The following is a 16,360-nucleotide window of genomic DNA, read 5'->3' on the forward strand; positions in this document are numbered from 1 at the left end:
CGGGCGCCCCTGCCCTCTGGTCCCGCTCGGCGCCAAACAAGGGCCGCCCGCGCGCCGGGCGTGGGGAGGCGGCCGCCGTGCTTGCGCGGGCCGTCCCGGGCCGCGTCAGCCGGGAGGGTGTCTCAGCCCCCAGCCTACAGCCTCCTCCCACGCCCCGCTTCGCACTTCCGCCCGCAGGACCCCTGCGGCCGGCGGGCCGCGGGCTGGCCCGGGCTTCCCGGGCTGCGGGCGCTGGGTGGGGGCGGGGGGCGGGAAGGCGCGGCCCGCAGCCTCCCCCTCAGGCCGGGCGCGGCGGCTCTGCAGCCCGCGGGGGTCGGCCGCGTTGGCCGCGGTGCCCGCGGGGGGTGGGGGGGGGGGGACGGGAGGCGAGCTGCAGCCGGTTTGCCGCTTCTCCCGCGCCGCTGTACGAGGGCGTGGGGAGAGGGAAAAAGCAAAGGAAACGGGCAAGAGAGGAAAGGGATGAAGTGGAGTCGGGGAGACACAAAAGCACCACATCTGGGGTCACACGTCTGGCCCAGCCCGCTCCGTGTCCCGGGTGGGGGGCTGCGGCGCCCTGGCCGTCTCTGCTCCAGGGGATGACACCTAGAGCCGAGTCCGGCAGGTCGCTGCGTGGAGACATCTTACAGAAAGTCCAGCCAGTTGGCCGCAGGTTCTGCGGGGCTCGAGCGTGGGGTGCACCGGGTAAAAAGGATGGGGAAGCTGGGGAGCTTGGATTTGCTGCGATGGGCCGTTATCCAATTTGTGCTATTAAAAGAAAAGTACAATTCAACTAAAGATAGATCTCGTGCCTTCTTTTAAAAATATTTTCTAACAAATGGGAAAGCCATTGCTTTCCCTATTTCGGCTTAGTTGGGCTGACCATTAGGAAATGTTATTTTTGGGCAGAAGGGCTGGTCACTTCTGCTCATATTTGGCTACAGAAGTGGCTTTCCTCGCCACCCTCTGATCCTCCCCTCCCCCCCCTTCCACCCCACTCTGCAGACTACTTAAGGAAGGACTACTTCTTCTCTATCTTCTCGCATATTGCAAATACAAAGCTCAACCCAAATAATAGGAAGGACCTTGCGTTGCCTCGAGGGATGAATTAATCCTGGGGAGGGGTAGGACTGAGTGGGAGAAGAGGGTGTGTTCACTCTTATTGTACAAAAAAAAAAAAAAAAAAAATCCTTGAAAACTTTCCTGTACCAAGATTTGAGAACCAATCATAACAGTCCTTACCTTGGAGAGAATATGTGTTTGGACTTTGTTTTCATTGTTACAAGCTTCAGCTTTCTTCTCGAATGACAAGTTATTAAATAACACCTTCTTCATAACTACCTCTCCCCTATTTCAAACAGGATAAACTTCGGGTGCTGATCAACATTTTATCTTCAGGTGGGGGGAGCTAACCAGAGAAGAAAGTCATGTATGCAAAACAAATTCTTCCAACACGTTGTTTGGTTATATTTGTGCCTCTTTTTATGTAACTCAACTGCTTCATAGTAAAAGTAACGCCACCCATTATTTTCTTTATAATACACCATGAATAGGAAGTAAAAATTTTAAAGACATAGACAAAAATTCTAGTAGATTCTGGGCCCCTGGGAAAAGTGAAAGAAGTAAAGATGAATTTATGACTTCCCTGTTTCAGTTTTCTTGGATTCCGTGAAAAACTTCTAGCCTTTCAGCTTGTTTTACCTGGCCTTTATCATCACTGATAAAACTTCATTCACAATGGGCCTCTCCCACTTGTCCTCATTGAGGGTGCAGCTGAGACATCCTCAGGTCCTTTGGGGGTGAGTGACCAGGAATTTAGCAGCCCCTCTGGGAAGACAAGGTGCCATGTCCAGTGTTAGGCATTTAGGTGGGGAACTTGTGCCGAGAGGTGCCCCCTGATTCAAAGCGACCTGGACCTGGGATGTATTTGTGCCTCCATCAGTGACAATGCCAGGCTCAGTGGGTCAGACAAGAAGAACAGGCTCTTAGTCTCTCCTCGGTCCCTTTAGAATCTTTCACCAATAGATGCTTTTGTTTCCTTACTGTCATAGATATGCCTCAGACTGGTATTTGCTTGCCTTTTAAAAACAGACCAAAAAAAAAAAAAATCATGCTGAAAGAATGATGTGCTTTAGAAAAGCAATTCCCACACAGTAATATTATCAGAGCAAGATCAACTCCAACAGGGAATCTGGGGTGTTAGTTTGACAATCCTGGGCACCGATCCTGTATGCTTTTTGGCCCTGACATGATAACATCATCAGGATTGGAAGCATCTTAGAAGATCAAGGTCATTTTAAAAACACACAGTAAGCTTTCAGTTACACTAGAAAAGCAATATAAATTATTTTATTTACAAAAGACCTAAAATATTTCTATCTAAGCTTCACAAAAACATTGCTTGTGTGTAACTGGAGGTATAATATTATAGATCTGTTCTTGGCTGATCATTGCAATAAAGACTGGCCTTTGTGGTAACTGTGATTAACTTCAAGCACTTGACATCATGATCTGTTTTACAGAAGACTAAAATAAGGGCCAAACACAGAGGTAAGCTATTTCTTTAAGAATTTGTGGGAAATAGCCCTGACTGCTGTGGCTCGGTTGATTGGAGCATCGTCCCGGGTGGGGGTTTGATTCCCCGTCGGGGCACATGCCTAGGTTGCTGTTTCTATCCCCGGTCAGGGTGTGTATGGGAGGCAGCCAATCAATGTTTCTCTCTCACATGTCTCTCAAAGCAATAAACATATTTTTTAAATAAAAAATAATTATGGAAAATACACCTTTTTCCCTAAAATGGAAAAAATCTAAGTACAAGGTAGTTATCTTAGTGTTGCTTTTAATAATAAAAAATTGGAAAACAGTGTATAATAAGAGCAGCTAACACTCACCGAATGCTATCATGTTCATTATATGCCACACACTGCTAGGCTTTACACGGACTACCATACTGGTTACAGTACTGTTTTTATATACAGCTGGGGAAGCTGAGGTGCAGAGTAAATTTTCATGCATATGGAAAATGAAATACCATAGAACCATTACAACTTTCGATGTAGAGTCCAAACACACACACACACACACACACACACACACAGTCTCTAAAGAAATCCTTTAATCCTATATATATATTCTGATTAAAAAACATGTTCTAGAACAGCATGAATCCATTTATGTGAAATTGTGTACATATATCTCTTGTTTACAGATGTCTAGAAGGATATTTACCAAAATGTTAAGATTATAATATCTTGAATAGGGGGTTTTTTTTGTACTTTTCTATGTGGTTTGAATCTTGCAAATGAACATACATCAATTTAATAAAAGCAAAACAATTTTTAAAAACTAATGACATTTAAGTTGCTTAGACTCTACTTTTTAAAAATAACTTATATCAGTTTTATCAAGTGATAAAATTAAAATGTTAAGTAAAGATACAGTTAGCAGCTTTAAAATAAAGATGAAATATTGACTGTTTTGGACTTCTGGCCAAGATGGAGGCACAGGTAGTCGTACTCGAGCAACCAAAACTAAGGACAACAAGAATTTAGAAACAAAAAGACAACCAGACCTGAGAGAAATGAACCAAATGGAAGTCTGACTACCATTCATCCAGACCAGTAAGGAGGGGCGGAGTAGGAGGCCTAGGGAGAGGGGTCAGAGGTCCCGGCAGGAGAAAGCAGTGGCTGGCAGACGCAGGCGCACAGGACGCAGACGGCAGTTGGCGGACCCCAGAAGCACAGGGGCAGCTGACAGGCCAGTGGCAGACCCTGGACGTGGGAGGCAACGAGCAGACCCAGTGAGGTGAGCAAGGCAGCTGGCTGTCCACGGCCACACATTCGGGCGCAGACAAACTAAGTGTAAATGGGCAGCAACAGAGACTGCGCAACCCAGAGACCCAGCCCCGGGAAACAAAGCCTGAGGCACTGACTGAAAACACCTGTGGGAGTTGAGGCCGGGAGATTCTCTCAGCCTCATAGGAGGCTCCTTGGGGAAACTCACAGAGTCCGAGAAAGTACACAAGCCCACCCGCCCGGGAGCCAGCACCAGAAGGGCCCAATCTGTTTGTGGGAAGCGGCAAAGGGGACTGAAGTCCTAGAGAGAGCGGAGCAGGCGCCATTGTTCCCTGTCAGACCCTGCCCCCACATACAATGTCACAACCCAGCGACTGAGGTGCCCCGCCCTGGTGAACACCTAAGGTTCCACCCCTCATATGTAACAGGCGCGACCAGCCCAAAGAAAAAAAATAAAAATAAAATTAAAAAGATGGCTCAAACAGAATTAAAAGCCCCAGAGCCAGTTTTTTTTTAAGTGACCAAGAGATAGCCACCCTATCAGATACACAGTTCAAAGCACTGGTGATCAGGATGCTCACAGAATTGGTGGACTTTGGTCATAAATTAGATGAACAAATGCAGGCTACAATAAGAGAAATTAAGGAAAATGCACAGGGAACAAATACTGATGGAAAGAAAACTGAGTTTCAAATCAATGGAAGGGACCAGAAGGAAGAAAGGAACAACCAAACAGAAAAGGATAAAGAAACAAGAATTCAAAAAAATGAGGAGAGGCTTAGGAACTCCAGGAAATCTTTAACGTTCCAACATCTGAATTATAGGGGTACCAGAAGGGGAAGAGGAAAAACAACAAGTGGAAAAGTTATTTGAACAAATAATAAAGGAGAACTTCCCCAATCTGGCAAGGGAAATAGACTTCCAGGAAGTCCAGGAAGCTCAGAGAGTCCCAAAGAGGTTGGACCCAAGGAGGAACACACCAAGGCACATCACAATTACATTACCCAAGGTAAAAATGAAGGAGAGAATTCTAGAAGTAGTAACAGATAAGGGGACAGTTACCTACAAAGGAGTTCCCATCAGAATGTCAGCTGATTTCTCAAAAAAGGCCTTCCAGGCAAGAAGGGGCTGGAAAGAAATATTCCAAGTCATGAAAAGCAAGGACCCAAATCCAAGATTGCTCTATCCAGCAAAGCTTTCATTTAGAATGAAAGGGGAGATAAAGTGCTTCTCAGATAAGGCCAAGTTAAAGGAGTTCATTATCACCAAGCCCTTATTATATGAAATGTTAAAGGGACTTATCTAAGAAAAAGAAGATAAAAAATATGAACAGTAAAAAAAGACATCAAACTCACAGTTAGTTACAACCATACCTAAAACAAAAGCAAACTAAGCAAACAAATAGAACAGAAACAGAACCACAGAAATTGAGATCACATGGAGGTTTAGCAACAGGGAAGTGGGAGGAGGAGGGGGAAAATATATAGAGAATAAGTAGCATAGACAATAGGTAGAAAATAGACAGGGGGAGGGCAAGAATAGTATGGGAAATGTAGAAGCTAAAGAACTTATGACACATGGACATGAACTAAAGGGGGGGAATGGAGGTGGGAGGGGGTGGGCAGGGTGGAGGGGAGTGAAAGGGGAAAATAGGACAACTGTAATAGCATAATCAATAAAATATATTTTAAAAAGAAAAAGAAATATTGACTGTTTTTTAAATGTCTTTTTTTTTAAAGAGGGGAAGGGAAGGAGAAAGAGAGGGAGAGAAACATCAGTGTGTGGTTGCTTCTTCTGCACCCCCTACTGGGGACTTTGCTAGCAGCTCAGGCATGTGCCCTGACTGGGAATCAAACCAGCGACCCTTTGGTTTGCAGACCCTCACTGAGTACACCAGCCAGGGCCAAATGTCTTCTGAATTTAGTAAACCTATGCTATTATTTTACTACCACTTAAAAATAATCTTTATTTTTTTAGTCCCTCCAATATTCCTAAAATGTTTTTTTCTTTTTTTTAACAAGTAAAACCAAATTTTCTATTAAAGTCTATAGGGCAATTTAAATGAGTTAAAAGTAGCATGGTTCATTAAGTGTCTCTATTTAAATCAGGTTGAGCATCTACACCTCTGGCAAAGCTTCCATTCAGTCACCTATGTCAATGTTTTTCAAACATCTCAGGAGATCACCTGGAGCAACTACTTACACGAATAAGAAACCTGCCTCCCACAACAGAGCTACTGAATCAGGCTCTTGGGAAAGATGAGTGGCTTTTAAGGTAGAAATCTGATTTTTGAACCCCTGTCAAAAGTGCCCACTGGAAATTAAGTACGATATACTACTGCATTGCAAATAGTGCAGTGATTCTGGGTGTTTGATGTAATTTGTACAAAAGCTGTTTGGCCTGTTATGCATAGTTGATGTTGCTTTCTGGTTTCTGCAACTTCATCTCACAGGGACAAGTTCCGAGCCTGGATGTTTCTGGGCCCCATACCTCAGCCCTGCAGCCTTTGGTGCATCTCCCCTTTTTCAAACTACTTGGCTTTCTGAAGCTACTCATTTCCAGACTCAATGTTTATGCAATTATCAAATTGATTTTAAGATTTTAAAGCATGCTTTCACATTGGAATTTGTAGATCTTTAAAATGCAAATTTGACCTTCCCTTGAACATCATTTGATAGCAAAAGGATGAAACAATTGTGGATTGTTCCATTTTCCCTCCAGGCAACATGAGAACTTCAAGGAATTATATATCACACAAAAGAAACTACATTTAATGTGACTTGAAAGATGTGAAGGTTAGAAGGTTAGAAAGTAGACTTTCCAGTTCATGTCCTCAGGGTATAGCTGTGCAATCTCTTAGAAACCAGAGAGTAATTTTTTGTTCATCTGTCCCTTGCTTTGCCCTTAGGATCCTTGTTCTCTCTCCCCACCTGGAACAGATGGAAGTCAGATTGTTAGCAGGTAAGCAAATGAAACTTGCTGTCTCTGAGTTCTTAGAATAAATATGTATCATGTTTAGTGTATTTTTTGTGGCTTATGCGTGGTTAGGAATTACTACATGATATAATTTTTGCTTGGAAGAAAGTGAATGTTTTGTTTTTGAAGTTATTCAGTCTTTTGAACATTTTTCTCTTTATTAAAGATAATTAATATTTATGTTTCTAAAAATCAAAAGATTTGTGATAATTAGGCTATTAGAAAACAGGTAGAGAGAAGAAAGTTCAAAGAATGTGAACATTTGTGTGTCAGTGAATGAGCCATTGTGCAACAAGTAGGAAAGAAATACAGATCACAGGGTGGGAAGAGTTTATTTAGATTAAAAATAAAAAAAAGTAGTACAGTACTTTATGCCTGAAGCTGACTGCCACCAATGTTTTGTATGAAATGGATACAAAAAAAGCAACAGTTGTCTGCTCTGAACGAATTTCATCTTGGATACCATGAGACATAAAACGTACAATCTTCACGAAAGTAAGAGGCCATTGTCACGGCCTTTAATGTATTTTGAAATGTTTGGCATTGCAGTTGAAGTAATTTTATTAATACTTAGAAATTTCAAAACATGTTATTTTCCTCATACACACTTCTCGGCAACTCCTTCGGCTTCAACCAGAGACACGGTGTCTTTCAGGGGGGTGGGCTCTCTGAGAAGGCTGCCTTATAACCTGCAGACACAAACATCAGAAAACAGAGCAGACAACCCCCAAACTGAACTTCTTCACAATTTTCACTGCGAATTACACTTTCTATTCTTAATTGAACAATATACACCTTAATTGGGTGTTATATTCCATCTACATTATGAGGCAGTTCTTTTTACTGAATCTTCAGTCTTCTTTTAAGAAAGCTTTTGGCTAGCCTTGGCAAAAAGTGCCTGGGCCTGATAAGTAACCAGGATCCATACTCAATGTTTTCAAAATCGCAGCAAAATTAAAATTTTAAATTTTTATTTCTTTCAGTTTCCATTTACTTTCAAATTTTTTTTAGTAAAAACAAAAATTTCAAACCAGTACACAAATTGGTTTTCTAGTGAACCTGAATACTAGAGTTTAAATTCAAGTTAAAAAAAGAGATAATTGAAAAAAAAATCTGTAGTCACAAGTTCCTTGCAAAACGATGTCTTGTTTCTGGTGAAATGGATCCTTCTTTTATCTGACATCAACTGACTAAACTATTGTTTTCCTCAGAAAGATTCTCAGCTAGGATTTCCACTTGTCTTTATATTTACTTAGTAAAAGGTGTTTGTGACAATTCACTTTCAGAGAAAGAAGAAGAGAGAATCCACGTCTTTAAGAGGCTAAGGGGCCAGGGAATGAAATGGCCTGGAAAGTGTACAGCGTTAACGCCAGCGGGTCAAGTGTTCACCCGGGGCTCCACTGGGAAGAAGCAAAAGAAAACTCAACGTGCAGTCAAAGAACAGCCTCATTTTTCTGGAAAGTGACACTCTAGATGAGTTCCAAGGAAGCTGTTCCTTAGCAACAGCCCCGAAGTCCAGAAACCGTCCTAAACCGTGATGGTCAGCTCCAGCTCCTGCCTGGAAGTCAGACTCGCTGCCGCATCCTCTCACCAGGGAAATGCATGCGGCAGTGTTGGCAGCAGACACGATACTGCTCCTGAGCATGGGGTGGGCGGCAGACTCTCTCTGCTCACCCACTATTTTTTACAGAGACTGCTGGATCCGCCGCTTCCCAGGTCTCCTGCTCGACCTGGAGGAGTCTCAGAAGATGGGGGCGCAGTTCTTGAGATACTATACTGAAAGCACTGGCCAGAAATGCAGTCGGAGCTGCTGCCTTAGGAAGGATGGTAAGTATTAATGGTGTGTCTGAGCAAAAAATAAGAGGAATCTTCCAAAATGAAGACCTAAGGCAGAGGGTCCTGTGAACAGTTGAAAACAACTAGGGAAGATGGATGTCCGGAGATGAGAGAGAGGGAGACAGAGGGTGAGACACTAGACAGACGCAGTTTGGGACAGTGTAGGCCCCGTTTACAAGTCTGGTCATGACCCAGAATGCTATAGAGCCTGCAGGTAACAGAATCGTCTGTTCTTCTCCAAAGTGCTAAATGGAAATCTTTCTTCAAGTGTCAACTAATAATATTCTATAGCCCCAGATATAGTATATTTAATTTCAAACATGTTTATAATAATTTTCTTTTCAAAGTTCTTTGGTGATATCAGTATCATTTCAAAATATTTAAATGTGCTTGCTTATGTTGACCAAATGTGGGATGTACTGAACAAGAATTGAGATTGTGATTCATATTTGGAAACAAATAGGAAGATATATGTCAAATAGAAAAAAGAAGAAGAAAGGGGGAAGAGAGAGAGAGATTAAAATTAATTTTCAAAACACCCTAACAGATATGTTCTGTCTGAAATCTGGAATTAGGATTTAATATCATCCATATAATAGGACCAGAGCCTGTACTTAGGCAAAATGTGTCATTGTTGCAGAACTGCAAGTTACAATTGTCTAAAGACTTCTTTCATTTATTTTTCATTCTCCCACGACTTTAAAGCCTCTTAGAAAGAAACAACAAAGCAACACAACACTTTAAAGCAATTCTCTTGGTTGCTTCTGACTTACCAGTTGCCAATGCCTCCCATCCAATTATGCACGCAACATTTCTGACCCAAAATGGAGCTGCTTGGACAGCCTAAACTGTCAAAAAATAAAACACAAATAAACCGTCAAAAGGCCACAGCTGTGAGAAGTTGTCACAGCCTAAGTCCTCAGAAGTTAATCAGGCACAGAAGACAGCAGTTCATCTATTAAAGGAAAATCTTTTGGAAAAGGTGGCCAATCTAGATTGTCACTGTAGAGAGGCTTCTGATGCCAGAAACCCTCACTGAGGGGCAGTGGGAGAGCGGAGGTACTGTCTCACCCAGTGTTTCCTCAGGGTGTCACTTTACCTCTCAACACCAGGGAAGCCGAGGCTTCTGGGCTTTCAGGGCACTACAGGCCTCCAGGGGAGTTCCATGGGTTTAGAGCCTCTGCAGCTCCAAGCTGGGACTTTCCGCAGAAGCAAGGGCACAGGCACACGTCCCAGTGTTTAGCGGGAAGCCAGAAGAACTTAAAAATGCCACAGGCCTGCAGGAGCTAACCTGCTCAAAGGGGTCTCCGAAATGGACACAAAGAGGAACGTAAAAACACTTTTAAAAACTATTTCCTACAGCATCAACTTTCTTATCAGAAATGTAATGTCTAAATTAGAGTATCTTTTATTCCTTTCCCTTAAACTTTCCAGCAGTCTCAGGGAGTGCATTTGTGATTTATAATGTATTAGCAGTGTATTAGTGCCTTTTGTCCTCTTCTTTCTCCTACTGGAAAAGCATTCAGAAACATGGGGTGTCCCAGAAGTAGTGGGGGTTGCAGCTGCCACAGTCAACCTTGCGCAGGAAGAGTGCAGGTTCAGTGACGGCAATTCCACAGCAGCTGTAGGCATCCCTCAGGCCTGGCGATCACACACAGTCGCTCTGTAATCTTTCAGTAAAGAAGCTGCTATCTCCTGGCTAGGGGATACTTCCTGTCACCTGGTTTGCACTGCACTGCAGCAGGGAAGCACGTGCTGCACTTCAGGGCAAAGTGGCTGAAGATCTGCATTTAACACAGATGACTTCAGGTTCTCCAGAAATAACACGATGTATTTTACGGAGGACACTTACTTAGAAATAAGGGAGATAGCCCGAGCAAGTAATGTCCTCCTACCCACTAAAATCCAAATGCTAACATCCTTATTTATCTACTGCTTTCCTCCTTGAAGGGCACTGATGAGGCTGTTCACTGGATGTCGTTTTGCAACATGGGGCTAGAGCACACCTGCAGTCAGGGTCAAGGCCAGCGGCCTTTCCACCACCTGGCCTCTCCCAGTAACGTAGTCATTATGTTTTTCATCCTTTCTGTCCCTTTTCTGTTACAGTATTTGTCCTCTTATTTTCCTATTTCTTTCTCTGGTGAACCTGAGCATTCTGAGAGAGCATTTTGCTTAGAAATCTGGGGTGTGTGTGTGTGTGTGTACATATATACACACATATGTGTGTATACATATATATGTGATATGTATTTTCTTTTAAAAGGGTGGTTGCTATAGTTCCTAATGTTCTGTAAACAATCTGACTGTAGCCCTGCAATGCACTGTTAATCCCGTGTTCGTGACAGAGATGGGCTAGCAGAGCTCATCACGCGGGTAGAAACCAGGACCAGCTGCAGGCCCTTTGCTGTTTCCCTTCCAGTGGCCTGTAACTTGGCCGTCTTCTACCACGACCCCATTCACGACAGTGTCAACTGCCTGCACATTCACTGCCCAACGACGGAGAGCTGCATCCTGGAACTGGGGACCAGCGCCATTTTGTACACCATCACAGACGGTAACAATTTCTGGGTTTTGTCTGTCTTTTGGAGAATGTTGGTGATAGCTTCTTCGTAGAGGCATTAAAACTGGCTGGTAATAGCCATGTATCAATCCCTAAATCATTATGTTGTCAGTGAATTCTGTCGGGGCAGAAGAGTTTTGAGCATCCAGGATAGAAAACTAAAAGGAAATTCCCTTCAGTTGGACATGTTCAGCAATGATGAATTTATTCCACATGATAGCAAATCAAGTGATTGAACAAGCGGTTAAGTATTATATTTCATTTGCCACTAGCACCCTCAGAAAGAGCCAAAGTAGGCATTTCTACTGTGGTGGCTAAGAATACCACTAAGAAATAATAATAATAACAATAACAATACTAATAAGCTAAATGGCAGTTTTGGGGTCCACTGACACTGAATACACAAATCCTATGCACCACCACTTACATACGTTAGCATATCATAGGCCCCAAGATAACCAGTGTGTTTTATTTTAGAGAACAATTTAAGTGTCCTTTGCCCAGATATGTAATAACCTCAGGGTGTAAATTAGTAAACATGAAACAATAGGTTTCTATCACGAGAATACAATGGAGGTGACTTATCAGTTTGTACTTACGGATCAGCTACCACCCCAGGCTGTGCTCACCATTGCAGGAGGTCGCAGCCGGAGTCTGCCGTCTAGTCCCTTACAATCTGGTTGATGGGGCAAGTCTTCCAACTGGTGAACGACATAATTAAATACAGTAATGTATGGCACTGCCTCAAGTACAAAGGCTCAAAAGAAGGGAAGAATAAGGCAAGCTAGACAGTTCAGAGGTTTCAGGGAAAAGACAAGACTAGCTCTGTACTGCACCACGGGAGGTAATAAAACCGGCCTGGCTACAGTAAGGGCACCCTTGGGGCTGCACTGAAAATACAGGTAAGGTAAGGTAGGCTGTGGGCAGAGCAGAGTTAGAAACCAACAAAGTATTAAGTGATAAGAGGCCATCACAGGAACAGTATTTGCAGCAGGCAGGTCAGAAAATGTAGTCAGGAGGCGTTTTCTGGACAAGGTCATTGGAGCTGCAATGCCGAGGAAGGATGGTTATTGGCATACTGGGAAGGAACGGGGCAGCATTAGTTACTTTTAGACATTGGAAGAGAAGGATGGAAAGTCACTTTGCAGAACAGATTCCACCGCAGGAGCTGAGACAACAGGGATGCCACTGAGTAGGACAAAGAGACAAAAGGATTGTGGCCTTGGGGATGTCTACCTCCAACTGAACCCTGGAGAAATGAGATCAGAGCTCAAGAACGAGGGAGAAGCTGGTATGTGTCATCAGTGCAGTGGACACAGCTGATGACAATAGTGTCCTTGGAGGGAGTGGGTGTGCGATGAAAGGAAAATACAGCAGACCAAGAACTAAAGATTGTGGAAACTGTGCAACCAGTTGGGGCCAAGAAGAGAACTAGGGTAACAAGGGGGAAAAAATGAGAGGGAGGACTCCAGGGCCCTGGGAGTCATGGAAGAATTTACAAAAAAAGAAAAAAAAATGGTGCCAGCACTATCAAGGACAAGAGGGAGCCAAAGCGGTAAGACACAAGGGATCAGGACACAAGGAAACTACTGGTTATCTCAGAAACATAATTTGACAGAACAGCTAGAATGGAAACAAGATGACAGAAGGAAAACAAACAAACAAACAAACAAACAAAAAACAAAGCCAGAAAGGAAATGAAGGAAATGGATGTGGGTGTGTCTGGGGAGGGAGGGATGGAGGGAGAAAGGGAAACCTCAGCAGCAGGGACAACTGAACAGCTGCTGACAGGGTTTCTTCCTCTTGAAAGTCAAAGCAGCATTTGCACATGTCTGACATCACTGGAAAAGGAGTTAGTTTTCAAGAAGAGAGAAAATATAGCAGGACCCTCAGGCACAGGAAAGGGATGAGATTTAGGGCTTTGCTTGTGATTTAGAATTTTGCCCCATTTTGCTTATTTAAAAATGCTGTGAGATATCTCAAATGGTTCCTATTTCTGTAGCTCTTGCACTAGCACTCACTATTGTTGCCCCGAAGCCCTGGCAGAGAGGAAGTACTCCTCATGATGGAGCCAAATCTGTCCTTAACAGGAAGTGTCCTAGAAAGTTAAGTTCAAATGTGCTCCAGTATGTTTCTAAGTCTTTCAGAAGTAAACAATTATCTTAGTTCAGTAACTCATAGCAGCAAAACCTTAGACTTCTCCAAACTATACTTCATGGTCCTTTTATTATTTTTCTTTAACTTTTACTAAGTTTATTGGGGTGCCACTGGTTGATAGGAGCACATAGGCTTCAAGTGCACATTTCTCTGACACTAGAACTGTATGTTGACTGTGTCCCCAACACCCAAAGTCAAATCATCTTCCCTCACCGTGTATTGGGCCCCTTCCGCCTCCTCTGGCAACCAACACATGGCTATCTGTGTCCACATATGAGTGAAATCATATGATTCTTAGCTTCTTCTGACCTATTTCACTTAGCATAATATTCTCAGGGTCTGTCCATGTTGTCACAAATGGCAGCATTTCATCGTATGGCTTCCATACTATCTATATGTACATCTTCTTTCTGCAACCCTATGGAAGGGCACTTTGGTCATCTCCATGTCTGCGCCTCCGTGAACAGCACTCCAATGAACATAGTGGTACATGTATTTTTGCAAATACACGTTTCCAAGTTTTTCAGGTAGATACCCAGGAGAGGGATGGCTGAGCCACAAGGTGACCCTATTCTTCATTTTTTGAGGAACTGCCAGACTGTTTTCCATAGTGGCTGTACTAGTCAAATAAAATGAACAATGCTTTATTTTATCTTTCAGGTATAGATCCAGATTTGCTGGTTTTTGGACAGGCACCTCCCACGTATCTAAATACCCGTTCTTCATCTAATATATGGGACGCACTAAGAAATCTAAAAGCTACAAATGTAGATAAACAGCAGCCCACCATGATAAAACAAATGCTACCATCAACAGAGGCTCCAGCATCAACCACACATCAAGATTTGGTTGTCAACACAAGCCATACCAGATATTCCAAGGAATTAACCACAGATTCTTGGGCAAGATTCATTTCCCTGAACGATTCCATTGCCACAAAGGTAAATAAGGTGTCACGCAGTGCTGACTTCATCAGCAATCCAGATAACAAGACTGTTTCTGCTTTCTTTGTGCCCACAGACACAAAATCTTCTCATATGCCCATCCCATCCCCACTCAGCAGCAACAAGCAATTGCTGAACAAAACCAAAGGCTCCAACAGCGGGAACCACACCCCTGAGAATGAAAACAAGACACCTAACGGGGCACCTGTGACATCAAAGACGTGGCTGGTGCCTGTGGCCCTCTGCGCCTCCGTCGTCTTTCTCTGCTGCTGTATAGTCCTCCTGGCATCTGGATGCTGCCGAAAGCAGCAGGGCCAGTATACACCAGGACAGAGAAAGTCAGCATCCAGGCAAATTAAAAAAAGTTACATTCTGAAGGCAAGCTCTTAATAGCAAGAGTTCTAGAAGATTGTAAGCTTTCCAGAGTATCATTCCTGGTTTTCTGCAAGAGCTGTTTAGTTAAAGAATAAATGCATAGGATGTCCACTCCTACCAATAGCTACAAAAGGCGAATGCTAGATAAATGTAACTGCTTTTTTATTGTTTTCTTATTTTGAATAGTGTACCCTTTTGTCAAATTTCCAAAATTCTGACCTCTACATTTACTGAGCATCCTGTGAGAGATACAGTTCTAAGTGCTGTACATGTATACTTCTTTGAGTTATGTATACTATTATTAGCCATTATGCTATTATTATCACATTATGCAGATGAAGGAACTGAGGAAAAGACAAAGTATCTTGCCTAACGTCACACAACTAGGAAATAAGTGAAGCTAGGACATAACAAGCCATCTGTTCTAAAGTTCATTGTCAAAATCACTGTTAGACTAAAAGCCTCAATTTTCTTAATAAGCATGGGGAAAATATACAGGGAGAAAAATACTCTAACATCTTATTTGTCTCCCATCAAGGTCAAATTATTGTTACGTGTTAATAAAATCTTACAATGGTTTGAGCAAAAGAGCACTATAAACTATTAGTTAATAACCCATGAGCAAATGCTTCCTGATTTTTATAATTTTCTATGTCTCTTTGATTAATCCTTCTCAATCCCAAGCCATCTTCGTTTTCTAAAGATGACACTCCTTTGCATAATTGTGGCATGGAGACCTTCGAGTTTTACAACGACTCCTGTTGAACAAAGTTTGGGAGTTTTACTTTACCTCTCTTGCTTACATACACTGTTTATCCAGCTGCAAATATTAGCACTAGGTACTTCATTTCTGTCCACCTCTTACACCAGATTTACCTAAATCTTAGACTCAAAAGAAAATTTTAAGTTACGTCTCTAATGATCTTCAACTGTAGGCCCTGAACCTTATCCCTGAAACTCTTTTTAATGTGAGAACAGACATTAAGACAGGCATAAGCATCAAGAATATACAAGAGAAAATCTTTATGGGGTATATCAAGATTTACATTATCCTAGAATATATTTAAATAAATAATTCAGGAAGCTGTCTTTAAAAATTATGTCTACAAACATTCTTTTCAAAGATAACTCTTCTTTCAAATGTATACAAATTACTTTTGTGTCCCAACACACTTGGGCTGCTGGGGGAAAAAGGGTTTTCCTTCTTTGGAGTTCCTCAGGATTTTACTCATTCCTTAAAATTCATAGTTTCATGGAAATAACAACAATTTGGGAAAAATGTATTTATCTTTGTAAGAAAACAAACTCATACTCTTCTTCTGCAGTCCCTACCTTTGGCCATCAGGTAAACCAAGTAAACTTAGAGAGGAGAGGCAATCAGACCAGAGCCGGCCAAACAGCAAACACAAACGGGCCTAGAATCACATCCTCAGGGGAAGTCGAAGGGACCAAAGAGCACTCCTGAACAGAATTAGAACTTTAGGAGACAAAGACACCTGCCTGGTCCACAACTAAGGGCAAGGCTGTTACACCCACTTGGGAAGTAACCACATACTGAAATCTCTCCAGTTGCTCTAGGTAGATCTTTACGTCTGTAATGGCCCAGTATTAGAAATACTTACCAATACTGTGAAGAAAATATGCAGAGAACTAAAGCACCCTACAATTAAGAAAACAGGTTTATTTATTTGCCTACGTTTTTAAGCAACTTCTGAGCTATTTAAGAGTTTGAAGTCAGAAGT

At 42.6% G+C, this 16,360-nt stretch overlaps 1 protein-coding gene across 1 annotated transcript; it reads left to right on the plus strand.

Moving 5' to 3' along the window:
* Positions 1 to 1,860: 1,860 nt before the first annotated feature.
* MANSC4 (MANSC domain containing 4) lies at positions 1,861 to 15,094 on the plus strand. The gene is made up of 5 exons (XM_028533196.2): positions 1,861 to 2,526; positions 6,679 to 6,731; positions 8,033 to 8,573; positions 11,002 to 11,136; positions 13,960 to 15,094. Exons 3-5 carry the CDS (start codon positions 8,345 to 8,347, stop codon positions 14,631 to 14,633), a joined length of 1,038 nt encoding a protein of 345 aa, XP_028388997.1. The 5' UTR covers positions 1,861 to 2,526; positions 6,679 to 6,731; positions 8,033 to 8,344; the 3' UTR covers positions 14,634 to 15,094.
* Positions 15,095 to 16,360: the final 1,266 nt, after the last annotated feature.

The sequence above is a fragment of the Phyllostomus discolor genome, chromosome 2 (genome assembly GCF_004126475.2).
Source record: "Phyllostomus discolor isolate MPI-MPIP mPhyDis1 chromosome 2, mPhyDis1.pri.v3, whole genome shotgun sequence".
Lineage (NCBI taxonomy): Eukaryota > Metazoa > Chordata > Mammalia > Chiroptera > Phyllostomidae > Phyllostomus > Phyllostomus discolor.

Excerpts from the sequence above, each read along its gene's own strand:
- MANSC4 (XM_028533196.2), top strand. The coding sequence starts at position 8,345 with ATGCATGCGGCAGTGTTGGCAGCAGACACGATACTGCTCCTGAGCATG. Across the intron at positions 8,574-11,001 it reads CTGCTGCCTTAGGAAGGATG|TGGCCTGTAACTTGGCCGTC; the intron begins GTAAGTATTAAT and ends TTTCCCTTCCAG. Across the intron at positions 11,137-13,959 it reads TTTGTACACCATCACAGACG|GTATAGATCCAGATTTGCTG; the intron begins GTAACAATTTCT and ends TTTATCTTTCAG.